A 13,956-nucleotide genomic window follows, 5' to 3' on the forward strand; every position below is an offset into this window, starting at 1 on the left:
ACAGTTTCAAGTGCAGCTGACGTGCTGGAAATCTGAAAACGGCTCGTGAGACAAAAATTTGCTTTCGTTTTTCCTAAAAATAATGGCATTTGAACCAGATTCGCAGCTTTGTACAGAGCCACATCAGGTCACGACTTATGTGGGAAGGTTCAACAGCAGAACCATCAGCTACACACAGACGGGGCTGACAGACAGCGCTGGATATCAGTTTGTGCAGACAGAAATCCGGCCGTGTTCGAGCCACTCTGAGATCTTAGCCTGGAGACAAACCGTTCCTGACAGACCGACACCGTGGCCGATGCTTTTCAAGGCCTGTCTCATCCACTTTGGCTTCTACCGCTCTCATCTCTCTCTACCTCTGTCTGATGCTGAGCTCTACTACCTGTCCGTCCACCACGATTTTTTAGATATAGACTCAAGTGGTGCTTCACAATTTCTACTTCCTCTATCCTGTTCTTTGTCACATATGTAAGCAATTATTTTACTCAATTTTCTTTATGAAACCATTTGGCAAAAGACGTCCTGAAGCTAAGTTAGAAGAAGGAAGAATTCAGCTGTGCTGATTTTCTAATATTTAAAGTACAATTGAACAGAAGAACACAAACACGAAATCCAACAATGATAAGTTTCTATCTCTGAGTCTGCAGGAACAGCATGAGGATTATCCTGCACTATATTTCACAATAATAAATAACACAAGCTAACAAGTTGCACTGTGTACAGTGCAAAGCATGTCCAAAAATGCTGCAAGGGGCTAAATAATAAAATCTTTAATGAGTCTACACAACATAAATACATCTTAATAAGCAAAAGATGAGCAGTAAATGCTCAATTAATTTTAACAAAATATGGAATACTCAATAAGGAGATTTTTCTTTTTTGCATTACAAAAACCTTCTGTTTCATTTACTCGATTCCAAATGTCATTACATTTCAAAGGCCGCTGGCATCAAAATGATTGTTCAATCAAAAGCTTCTTTTTTTTTTTAGATATGAAGGCACCGGCCATTCAACTGAATTTCCACCATTTATTTTGCATGCGCTAATATTAGGCCTACACTGTAGTCTCATCTAATTTGCATATCCTCTGAAAAAAAGAAAAAGAAAAAAGGATAATACAAGTCAAACTATGGCACAGTGACTTCATGGTGTGTGTGTGTGTGTGTGTGTGTGTGTGTGTGTGCCTGTTCAAACACACTGTGTGGTAGCGTGGGTGTGGCGTTACACCTCGTGTGGCACTGGGCAGCCAAGATAAGAGCTGATCCTATCCATGTCTCCCTTCTGCAGCGCCTGCCCGCCCGCCCACCCACACGCGCGCGCGCACACACATGCACACGCACACCTACTGCACTACCCAACGTGCCATTGTAATCTCATTTTACAATCCCGATGCCCTGTACATAAACGTGCACTCTCACACATAATCGGAGCAAAAAGAAAATACACACAGCTAAATCCGTATTTCACTTTGTGCGTACACTGGCATGCAACTTTAGAGTACACAGATGCTGCAAGAAGCAGCAGAAGAAAGCTTTAGGCCTAAAGTAGTGTGGCTCATTCACACATATCTAAAGCTGAAAACATTTGTGCAACTACTTTCCACAAACAAATCTGAGTATGGAACAGCCTCTCAGGACTATAAAAGATGGCACACAGAAAATGATGAAGGAAGAAGAGGAGAGAAGTGAACAGACTTACCTCGCTTTTCTCTGAGTCAGAGTTAACCATTACATACAAACACTCACTTCTCTCTAATTCACCAAGACTTTCAGTGAAACACACACACATTGACACACACACACTCAGGCTCACTCTGATGTGATCGGCCACCCTGATAGCAAGCCAGAGCTGACTCTAAGCCTCAAACAAAGTTTGGTGTGCACTGACCAAGATCGAGGGGACAAAAAAAAAAAGCGAAGAGGAGAGAGCTGGGGGTGGGGGGAGAGGGGGGGGGGGGGGGGGGGGGGGGGGGGGGGGAGTGTGACCATAGAGTGAAGTTTAACCACTTACAATTCAAGTTTAGCTTCAGCACACCCCGCCTACACCGCAGATTCATTCACGGGGAAGTAGACGCACACCTCTTCGGGTGGGAAAGGCACTGAGCTGGATTTTGGGAAGACCTGTTTTCGCTCTCTTGTTCCGTCTGGTTGCTGCTGCATAGCTGCCGGACAGGCGGACGGCCCTTGCTCACCCTCCTTCTCTCAACTATCTTTTCTCTCTCTCTCTCTCTCTCTTTTTTTTTTTTGTTTTACCTATTCGTTGTCCTTACAGATCCACCCAGCAGGACCCGCTACTAACAGCTAGGTGACAGATAGCCACTCAGACTGTGTGTGCATGTGTGTTCACGTTCTTGATTAAAAAAATTATTTAAAAAAAAAACTTATCTCAAGGGGTGAGAAAAGATTAGATTGTAAAAGTATGTGAACAAGTGACAACATGTAGGCGGAAGAGGGAGAGAAAGAGGATGAACAGATTAAATTTCTGCAGGCGAGAGGGAGAGACTAAGTGTAGTGAATGTGATTTGATGGTGATGCTGAGATGGGGTCTAGGCGTACAAATACTATTAGTCGCTGCTGTGCAAAATGGTTACACACACACACACACACACACACACACACACACACACACACGCATGCGCACACACACACACACACAAACAAATGCAGAAACCAAAGCTACAGAACTCACAACATGGCATATAAAAAACAGAAATCAATCTTTATATTTGAAGCCCTGGTTTATGGATGTAACGATTAAGATTAAGGTTGCCATAAAAATTCAAACAACCATATCTCAGCGACCTAAAATTGGCCTTTTTCTCTGAATATCTTTTCCAAGTAAAAAAGCTTGTGAAATGAATTGTAAAAGAAGAAAATGATTCAGCATACGATTGTGTTTTTAAACCTATACCATCAGAGAGGTGGAGGCAAGAGGGAATCAAAACTGTGTCCCAAACATACATTCAAGTCAGCTGCAGCGCGTACTTCACACAAAGATGTATCAGCAAGCGACATTATCGGTCCAATACTGGCTCGTCACACATAAATATGTGCCGTCCCATTTAAACCCATCTGAAAACGTGCAGCACATGTAGCAGAGTATGCAACACTTTAGAGATGCGTGTATAAATCTATGCAGATATATTGATTATCATGACTTCTTGCATTCCTTAAAAACCCACTACTAGTCAGGTTACATTTAGTACACACTAAATCATTTGACTTTTTGTTAGTTTTTTCTCAAAGATTTAATAACACTAAATATTTTTTTCATAATTCTTCAAAGAGCTATAAAACCAAATTTTCAGTTGAGATCAACAGACATCTTATTTGATTATTAATTTAATTAACAGGTGACAACCTTTAAAACACAGTTCGTGAATTTTGCTTAATCATAAAACAAACTGCATAAAGCAAACTTCTGTCTTTTAGCTCTAATGGTTACCATCTATTTTTTTAAAACACCATTTATTTCTAAAAGAAGCTTTTTTTGTTTCAAAGAATTACAAAAAAAAGTGAACGATGTATTTCTTAGGGAATGCATCTGCAGAATGGCACATTTGGTGCACTTGGAAATGTTTTACAGTGGCAGGAGTGTGGCTCACTAATGTGTTTTAATAGTTTTCATACAGCACCCCACGATAAGCCCTATCGGTTTTGGAATGAATAGAAAACGGTAATCTGGGATCAGTTCAATTTTAGTTTTTGTGCTTTTCAGAATTTTTTCTTAAGATTTAAGAAAAAAATTTTTATATTTTGGCCCGTTTTTAGTGTAAACGCCCAACATACTCAGGACCAAGTTTGAATTAGTGAGTTGTATTAAATTCAGGCACAGTTCAAGACTACTCAGGCTCATCCCTTAATTTCCTCGCCTTTATTTCTCCTTTTTTTTGAAAAACTCCCCCCCCCCCCCCCCTCCCCGATTCCTCTCACTTTAAGACCCCATCCACACCACACCCATGACCCCCCATGTGCAGACATGAGGTCAAGCTCCAAAGATCACAGAGAGAAACCAGACGAGAGAGACAGAGAGGGAGAGAAAGACAGAGACCTAAAATCCTCCTTTCCTCCCAAAACCAGGCCAAACCTCAAGCCTTCCCACCAGCTACAGACCCCCTCCTTTAGCCCAGTTGTGTGTAGAGGAGGCAGTGAGCACTCTTGCAGAAACATCAGCCCAGGGAAATTCAAATGAGGAAGAAACGGTGAGAGGGAGAGTGGGAGAGAGAGAGCACAATAGTGAGAAAATAGGATAAAAGAATGAGATGGGAGAGCGTTAGGTAGGAGGGAGGAGGAGGAGGAGGGAGCCGGAGAGGTTGCTGAGGCTGCAGGTTAAGATAATGTGTAGATCTGAAGAGATTTGCAGGGAACATTTTTATTCATTTTTTGATTACTCCCATCTCTCCCAAACCTCCCCTCCCTCTCCTCCTGCGTTACCGTTTCTCCGTTTGTTTGTTTTTGGCATTAGCGTTATGACTGCTGGTATCCACGTGTATGTACGCATGCATGCTGATTAGAGCCAGAATATGTTATAAACACAAATATTCACACTTTTGCAGACTCACACACATATATCAATACATAATGCACACAAACATATTTAAAGATGCATCAGAGAAGCGAGCAGCTGGGCAGACGGTGCCAGGAATGCTAAAAGCTTACAAGTTCGTAAACATGCAGACATAGATGCTGCTTATGTATGTACAAACACGCATTCACACAGATTGTTCTCAGTGCAGCCTAACGCCTGCTTCTTATCAATGGGCTGTGCAGGTAGACTAAGTGTTCTGAATGAACTGGGCCACACAAGAGGTGCAGCCCAAATACAATGCCGTGAAAATATTTATTTGATGAGCTGAAACATGTAAGTATGGAAGCCCGTTTCCGCCACTAAAAAAAAAAAAAAAAAAAAAAAAGGATCCGTAACTCAAAATTCCGAGTTATTTTCTCAAAATTTCGAGTTTTTTTCTCAAAATTTCGAGAAAGTAACTTGAAATTTCGAGTTAGCGCTGCCAATCAGTAATCTACGTGAATTCCTTGTTACCTGGAAGCTGAAGCCCTCAGCTACAAATGCTACAGCTAAGCTACCGGTATTATATCCAGTCGTGAATGCACAGATTGCTGAGTGTTTTCAGCCTGGCTTCACAAATGATGAAATCCCTGTGTTATTAGCTGAATCACATGGTGTTACTATCAGCAAACGTACTCGCGAAAGCGCCAATTTGTTGGGATCCATTTTTGAGTGCGCGTTCCTCTGCGCCATATGCTTCCGGGTAACAAGAAAGCGACCTCATTCACATATATTTTTGATTGGCAGAGCTAACTCGAAATTTTGAGAAAAGTAACTCGAAATTTTGAGTTATGGATACTACCTTTTTTGTTTTTATTTAGTGGCGGAAACGGGCTTCCATATGTAAGCATGACAAATATGCAAATAAATAAGAAATCTAGAAAGGGGCAAACACTTTTTCACAGCACTGTAGGTCTAACTATTTCTCAGTACAAACAGGAGTCACGATTAAATAAGGTCACAAAAGACAGACACACAACACACCCAATTCGCTGTGAGACCCTCCTTCCAGGTTGAGTGAGATGGAGTGGTCGCCAAACTGATTCCCTTGACCCAGGATCATCCAGCTTTCCAGGCCATCCGAATCAGATGAATCGGACTCAGATTCGGATTCTGACTCTTCTGAATCCGATTGTGAACTTCTGGACTCCACAGTCACAGGCACACCTGGAGTCCTTTTCCTTTTCTGAGCATCCTACATGGATGAATTATACACGCAATTAGTGTGCATCAGATGTCAAATCCTTTATTTATTTATTTTTTTACCTTGCAGCTTTACTGAACTGATCAAATGACAAAGCAGCGATAAAGGTGATGGTTTGTGAAATTGCTTTGTCCTTTGTTAAACATCATTACTTCACTGCTAGCATTACACCTGCAGCACCTAGTCATTCACAAGCCATGCTACAGCTCAAAATGGAAAACAGCAGTAATTAAGCCTGGTGCCAGTGACCACTGAGAAGTAGCTTGCAAAGGACAGAAAAAAATCAAAAATGAAGATGGAAGCCAGATTTCTGATAATGTCTCACAAATTACAAAATAAAGGGGCTTTAACTTTATGGTGACTTTTGCTATGTCTAAGAAGACGTTCATAAAAGTCTTCAAAGTTAGATGTCCACATGCTGGGCGTAATCTATTTTTACAGCTCATTTGAGCCATTGGACATCCTTTTGTAATAAGCTTCATATTTAAGTGACTGGGAACTGTGGATTTAATCCCCTGACCCCATTCTGTGCAAGACCATATGCAAACATTTATCTGCTGCTAGTATGAGGCCCCAGCTGGCCTAGTTTGTCAAAGTTGCATTAGTGTCAAAACCTGAAGTAAAAAAATTGGTTTTACTCTTCACACGGACATCTGGCAGACTTACCGCTCACACATACTGTCATCAACATTCAGTCAGTTTTGATTATGACTGACAAACTCAGATTTTAAGTTAAGTTAAGGTTTGACTTAATACCCAAGGCACCAAAAGGCAGCTGATCTTGGATGGCTGGAGGAGTAACCAAATTGGATGGGCAATTAAGTCCAAGACTACAGGGTGCAGCTGCAAACTGACGTGCTGAGCTTCAGCGCTGTTTCAGTGTCCACAGGAATTGTTTCAGAGGTAAAGCATCTGTTCCTTAGCATGTTTAATCTGCTCAGAGGTGCTTCTTAACACATTTTCTTGTTTATGCATGTCAGAGACAAGTTTGCAGATTGTTTAACACTACCCTAAGCCAGACGGATTTTTTTTTTAATAAACTGGAAACACCATAAATAATATGTTTCATAAAATGTGTCTTTATTTTTGCATTTACCTTTTTTTTTTAATTAATTTTTTTAAACGTATCTTAAATATAAATACTTCTGTGTCAACAACTACTCTGCAAACTTTCTAGTTACTCTGCCACTGTGTTGACTGATGTTAAAATGACTTTATCTACAGTTCATCAGCAGGGTAATACTGGCTAACAAAGTAAATGTGACACACGGATAGCAGTTCACTTTTTGCTCTACCTGCTGCGCTGGAGTGGAAGTCTGCATGCCTCGACCCTTTAAAGCACAGATCCCTTCATCACCTTCAGCGCTGTCATCGTCAGAGATTGAGATGACGTCAGGGCCGGAGTCGATCACGATGACCTCCTCGAAAAGTGATGATGGCAACCTCTGACCTTTAGAGTCACTTTTCTTCTTCGGCTTGTCCTTTTTCTCTTTCTTCTTCTTCTGCTTCAGGTGTTGCTGCAGGCTGCCATTAGTAGGTGTCAGAGCCTTGATGCCTGTTTTTTCCTCTAGTCCTCTATCACCATCTGTAACCCTATTTTGCCGGGTGTCCTCTCTTTCATGGTTCTGCTCTTCTTCACCCTCCTGCTCCTCTAGTTCCCCAAGGTTGGATGAGTAGTGGAGCTGGCTATAAAGGTGGAACTCCACCTCGCTGTTGGCCTCTGACCCATCAGAGTCCACTTCTTCCTCTTGATAGAGATCATCCTCCAATCTCTCCCGGTCCTGGTAGACACTGTACATCCTCACAACCACATGCACACACCTGAGGAGATGGCGACTTCAGTGGCTGAAAAGCACACAAAATCAACATAATACAGCATCACATTGTCTAACTCATTATCAAGCATCAAATTATACATTATTAATACACTGCTGTGTTATAGTTGGAAAAAGAAGAACAAACAGACAGTTTACTTTAGCCTACAGTTATTGACCACTAGTTATTATCATTTGGTTTGTAAAGACGAGTCAATCAAATTCTTTTCACATTTCCAAAATCCCAAAGAAATAAAAGGCTTAATCTACCCACAATAAAAAAAAAATCAAAGAGTTTTCTATTATGCAAGTCAAAATAAAATCAAAAGAAATTCTTACGCGTGGGAAACTTCACTTTTTTTAACAATTCATTTCTAAACTGCTAACACTGGTTACCATCACCAACATAAACCAGCTTTAAGTAGGCAATCATAACAGCTCACCAACCAGCAGCTCTTTATGCGTTTCCGCAGGTCCTTCCTCCCTGCAGCTGTCAGACTGTACAATCAAAACTGCTCCCAACAAACAGAGGTTTACATCAGCGCTGTAACTTGCACTATTTTATCAACCGAGTCACACTATAACCAGGGTTTGCCTCTTAACTTCATTTAATTTAATTTAATAATGGTACAGTACTCTGTTTTTGGTAACCATTGTCCTTGATGTAAATATGTAAAAATTGTGTATGTTTCTGTTCTGTGTCTTATGTACTGTTTGTTTGCATATGTGTCTTTCTTGCTGCTGTTACACCCAAATTTCCCCTTGTGGGACAATTAAAGGATTATTCTATTTATTCTCTTTGCAAAGCATCACTTTGGATTCAGATTCACCTGCTCAGCGGTTTATTCGGGAAAATAAGGCACAAATAGCAAATTGTGTTTTTACTAGTGTCATAATAGTGTACATTTGTTAATTTTAGAAAAAGATGTGCTCCTTTGCTGCAACCAATCTTTCTCCTAACTGAGTGTGTTTTTCAAAAGATTCAAAACTGAATACAAAAATTAAACTTATTTAGTTTTCATTTTGCCTGATATCAGCTACAAAATCTTCATCAATACCAATCCAATTCTAGTAATGTTTAGAATTTCTTCTTTTTTTTCTGTGCACATGAAATCTTTATCCCACCATTCAAATATTTAACACTGATCAACCACGTCAGGTCTAATATACAAGACTAATTAGTAGCTCTACTTTATTACCAGAATTGTGCTGTCGTCATTTTCCTCTCTTAAGTTATATGGCGGGTATCCACAGCGCTGTCGAACTGAAGGAAACACAGGCCAACATCAATTACAGGAAACTTCCATCTTACTCGGAAAACCATGAGGCCTTGTTAAGAAATCTGAGCGGACACAGCTCAAGAGAACTCAGATTTTTTTTTTTTTTTTTTTAACATGTAGACTTTTTTTTTTCCCATCGGAGCTGTCTTCATTGGCTCAAGCAAACAAGACCCAAGTTTTTTTACCTGCCAGGTGACGACTTTAAATAACACTTAACGTGACACCAAAAAATTGTTGAATTAGCTGGTTACGCACTGTGGTGTTAATTTTTCCAGTGCTTGTCTGTCTTTTTCTAACACACACAGTCACACACACACACACACAAAGTGGACAGAGAAGGGGCACCGGCCCATTGCTCTGTCCAGTCCTGCGTGTCTGTGCCATGATGGCTGGAGATGATTGGCTCCCAGGCCGCACACACACTGCATAAAAGCCACGCTACACGGTCACAAGCCGGCCACAAGGGATTAAAGGGACAGAAAATCTTACCGGTTGGTGAGGGGCGACCGTTGTGTTGAAAGTTTCAGCAGCTCACAGGGACTGGGAGCCGACAAATGACTCACTGTGTTTTACAGTAGTGGAATTTAATGTACTATACTTAAAGGCCGGGTACAGTCATGGTCTGACAACACAGGTGATTCCTCCTAATCTTCTCAATTAAAATGCTACCTGAACAACACCTCTGGACTCTGTTAGCTCCATTGCATCTGTTTTGGTGAAGCAACTCAGCTTCACCAAAACCAGAGAGGGGTTTTCCACAGAAAACTTTTTGACATGCCAGGAAAAAAAAGTGAAGAGAAAAACAACAGGCAAGATGCAAAGGTGTCTAAATTCTATTTAGTTACTTCAGTTTCAATCCTAATCATGCTCACAGTCTAAATGTCTGATTTAATATAGATCAGACAGACCTATGAATGATAAGACCTATGAATGCAGCTGAAATGCGTTTTACAAATGCTGCATTAGGACACAATGAATTTAGTAGAGATCAACAAATATCAAGCACTGACGTTTCTATTAGCCAGCTGTGCATATTCACACGTGAGTCCCTATGGGTTTACACCGAAACAGGAAATACAAGGTTTAATTTATCTGTAGTTTTGGTTAAAAAAAAAAAAGTGAACTGGGGACTCTGAAAATTTACTTCATAGCTGTGAGATTTAACTAATCATTAGAACAGAAAACACCTACATATGGCTCAATTGTGAATGTGCATGTATCTGAGAAGCTTTAAGTAAAATTCAGGCATGTTAGGTTAACTGGTGATTCTAAATTGTCCAGAGAGGTGAACGTGAGCGTGAATGGTCATTTGTCCCTACAGACATGACAAACGGATATCCGCCTCTCAGCCAAAGACAGCTGGGATCCACCTGAGCTGGATGAGCAGTTAAGAAAAGTACATTTTATGTTTCAAGAAAAGAAAAAAACAAAAAAAACATTGAATCAACTTAACTGATCTTTTCTAATATCATTCAGAGCACAATTCTTCAAACAAAGCACATCATCATCTTAATAATTAGGAGGCCATCTTATACTTACAATACTAAAAGAATGGACAAACTCTATTGAACCAATAATAATCTATTAATATAATCAATTAATGTATTGGTTGGAGGATAATGGCCTATAAGATGCTTGGATTAACTTGAGGTAACTAAATGGTGTCTGCATGTAGTTTGCCCAGCTAAGGACTGGTGACTACATTACATATAACACTTTTGCAGTACTACATGCTATCCAAAAACATACTGGCTGATATACTGACATTGGAATAGATCCATCCATCCTCCTATTTTCTTCAGGGTTGCAAGAAGGCTGGAAACTAACTAAGCTGTCATAGGCTGCGAGGCAGGCATGCAAACTCTACACAGAAAAGCTCCAGACTTGATTCAAACCTAGGACTTTCTTGCTGTGAGGCAACAGGTAACACTGCACCACCATACCACCCACTGCAATCTTTAAAAATCAGTATCAGCCAGGTATTGAACAAGCGTTATGACAAAAGTGATTTCTTATGTTTCTGTGTGTTTTATGTCTGATATCTTTTTCTTACATAAACTGTCTTCAGCATGATTTTTGAAGGGAGTAATAGATAAAATAAAGACAAATGTCCTTAAGATTCTGCATTTTGTACATAGTCTGTGTTCTACATTATAACCAATACTGTCCATTTTGGCATATGGCACTTCTGGCGCAAAATACCTTGATATCATTCAAGGAAGATATGTCTGACATATTACAGGTCAGCAGTTTGAATACTAGACAATGTTTTGCTAGATATTCACTTTTTAACCAGTGCCATGCAAAAGAGTGATCATCTCCCAAAAGGTGATTTCTAGTGTCTACCAAAAAATGATTGCCCATATTTAACCTGTTGTAAATGACTTATTGGCCTGTAATTTGTGAAACTTATGTGAAACATATCTTTCATGAATGATAATAAGTAATTTTAAGCCAGAACTTCCCTGCTACAATGTAGAAGATGCAATGAGTTTCTGACAAAGAAGCTTTTAGATATCATTTATGTATCCCAGTAAACATCACAGTTTTGTAGAACATCACAATTCTACAAAAGATATATTTAGTGACCAAAAAGGAGTGGATTGATTGTATTGGAGGTGCAATTACACAGTTATAAAAATACTTTCAAAACAGGTCATTTATTTATTTTATATATATATATAACCCCTCCAAGAACCCTGCTGAGTAGAGTTTATTTAACAATTTAAGAAAAAAAAACAAGTTTAAAACACACACAAACATCAGAAGTCACCTTTTGCACAAAACTGTGTAATGAGGCCTTTTGATTATACATACATTTTTCTTTAATTTTAGTGAATGTGTGATTATGCTATGGTTGCAATGTGGAGTTTATAACATCCAAGCGGTCATTTGACTTAAGTTAGGTTGCCAAAAACAGACTAGAGTGACAGGCAGACATCTCGGACATCCAGCAGCCTGGTTACATTGCAGTGACAAACAGAAACTTCAGTTTTATAACTGTGTACTCTCCAATTGTAGTTAGCCTAATGGTAACCCCGGCTAGCTCAATGCTAACGAGCTAGCTTACTGGGGAACATGCGAGCTGTTTATCAGAGTACCGAGGCTTCACTAAACAGTAACACGCCATAAAACACAGGTAGCTCGGAAATTTTCGCTAAGCTTTTTTTGGGCTTTTAAAAGTTATTTTAGCGTATCGGCAGTCCCTGGTTGACATGTCTCAGTCCACTCCATCCACGTGTTTCTAAGCAGCAGAGCAACTGCTCGGATGTAAACAATGGAGCGTTTCAGCCTCAAACACACATGAAAGAACATAAATACAAGGAGCTGAGGCAGCCCTACTCAAGGCCACCACTGTGTGTGCTTAATATATAATGTCAGTGTGTATGAGCTCACCTTTGGAAACAAACTGGAAAGGTACTGCTACCGGAGGCTGGAGCTGCTTTTCCTGCGCCTCCAGCACAGGAGACAGACAAACAACTTCCGGGTTTGTCCGAGGAAAATAAGTTGGCCGACCGTAACATTTCACGTCGAATGCGAAGACTGTTATGAGTGTTGAAACAAAGTGCATCTCGGACACTGAAAGGTCATGATTTCCCCAACACAGGTAATTTTTACAGGATACCAAGAAGAAGAGCCTTTATTCTATAAATAGTTATTTGAGACTGTATTTCGCTCGTTTTCTCCCCTTTGCCTAAAATAAGTATTTTTGTCTTTTTATTTTCATTACTAACAACTGACAAGCCTGTGTTGTGTCAGTATTGTAGGTAGTAATTATGGGGTTTTTAGAGCTAGAAAGAACGACGAAAAAACGCAATTTACTAAACAAAAAAGAGACAGAGACAAAATAATAAAATACAGCATTTTACAAACACAACATTTAAAATTTAAAGCAGCAAATTTTTAAAAACAATGTTTCGTAAAATGTTTTTTACTAAATTACTATAGTGAATTATAATTGATTATATAGAGACAAAGATATGCACTGTTTTTTCAAGTCCTGCTTGTACATTTAGTTTTGTTTTTCCTTATCTATGTTTTCATTTTATGATTAGAGGTGCCTCCAAAATGTTTTCAAAGGGTTGGCCATATGCGGTCTACTAAAATATTGGGGTGGCACACCAAAAACAAAACTTCCTGTTTTATTATGCTGTATAAGTTACTCAAAAATATCGCAATGAAAAGAGAAGGAAAAAAATTATATGCCTGGTTAATTGCCTGCTATTAAAGTTGATATTACCAAAAAAAAAAAGGTTTATATGAAAACCAAAGAAGACTTTGAATTCCAAAATAATCTGTCTTGAATGATTGATTGACTGGAAGTCCACTGCTTTAATGATTCTCAAATAAATATTACATCATGTTAGAGTGTGAACTGTTGCCTGTTTCTGTGTTGGCCCTGAGATCCACCAGTGATGTGTCCAGGGATTGGCTCAAGCGTTTCTGTAACATTATTACATTATTACCAATATAGGACAGTCTCCCCTGCCTTATATTGTGTGTGTGTGTGTGAGAGAGAGAGAGAGTGTGGGTGCAGTGGCCAATGCCCCCTCTGCCCCCCCCCCCCCCCCCCCCCCCCCCGGTGGCACCCCTGCTTGTGATGCCTATTCTGATATAAAAGGAGATTATTCTTCTTTGATTTGGATTTCTTTTACAACAATTCAACTAGAAATTCATTTTCTTATCAAAATTCCAACATTGATTCAATGAAGAAAAGATGAAATGAAAATGTGTTGATCTCAAAAGATCTGAAGGTCATAATCCCTCATGGTACCACAAGATAATTTAAGAAGGCTGTCAATTAAGAATTAGAAGAAAAAAAGATTTTTGTTGTTGTTTGTAGGTTGTTTGCTTGCGCAGGTAGGCTTCATTAATATTTTCTCTCTTACTTTAACTGCTAAGCATCATCATATGAAACCACTGGTTTAAATAGTTTGTTAGTGTGCTGGCAGCCAAGGGAATGGAGATACTCATTTGGTTTAAGTCCAAATGGGGAATCTACCCATTTCCTCTCATTTGCTTCCAGCTTTTTGCTGACAAAGACAAAATGTCCAAAACTGTCAACAAAGTAAGAGACCTCCATCATCAACAG

The 13,956-nt window shown here is 39.6% G+C and overlaps 1 protein-coding gene across 1 annotated transcript in view; it reads right to left on the reverse strand.

The window, feature by feature from the left end:
* Window positions 1–12,321, reverse strand: part of zcchc7 (zinc finger, CCHC domain containing 7) — a 51,677-nt gene extending 39,356 nt beyond the window's left edge. Inside the window, exons 1-3 of the mRNA XM_085356998.1 lie at window positions 12,261–12,321; window positions 7,066–7,615; window positions 5,551–5,761 (exon numbers count right to left, since the gene is read on the reverse strand). Of these exons, the coding sequence (XP_085213124.1) occupies window positions 5,551–5,761; window positions 7,066–7,569 (715 nt within the window). The 5' untranslated portion in view covers window positions 7,570–7,615; window positions 12,261–12,321. The remainder of the gene's footprint in view (window positions 1–5,550; window positions 5,762–7,065; window positions 7,616–12,260) is intronic.
* Window positions 12,322–13,956: the final 1,635 nt, after the last annotated feature.

Source organism: Diplotaxodon limnothrissa, linkage group LG6 (assembly GCF_057381915.1).
Source record: "Diplotaxodon limnothrissa isolate DT_005_m linkage group LG6, D_limnothrissa_male_GT1.1, whole genome shotgun sequence".
Taxonomy (NCBI): Eukaryota; Metazoa; Chordata; class Actinopteri; order Cichliformes; family Cichlidae; genus Diplotaxodon; species Diplotaxodon limnothrissa.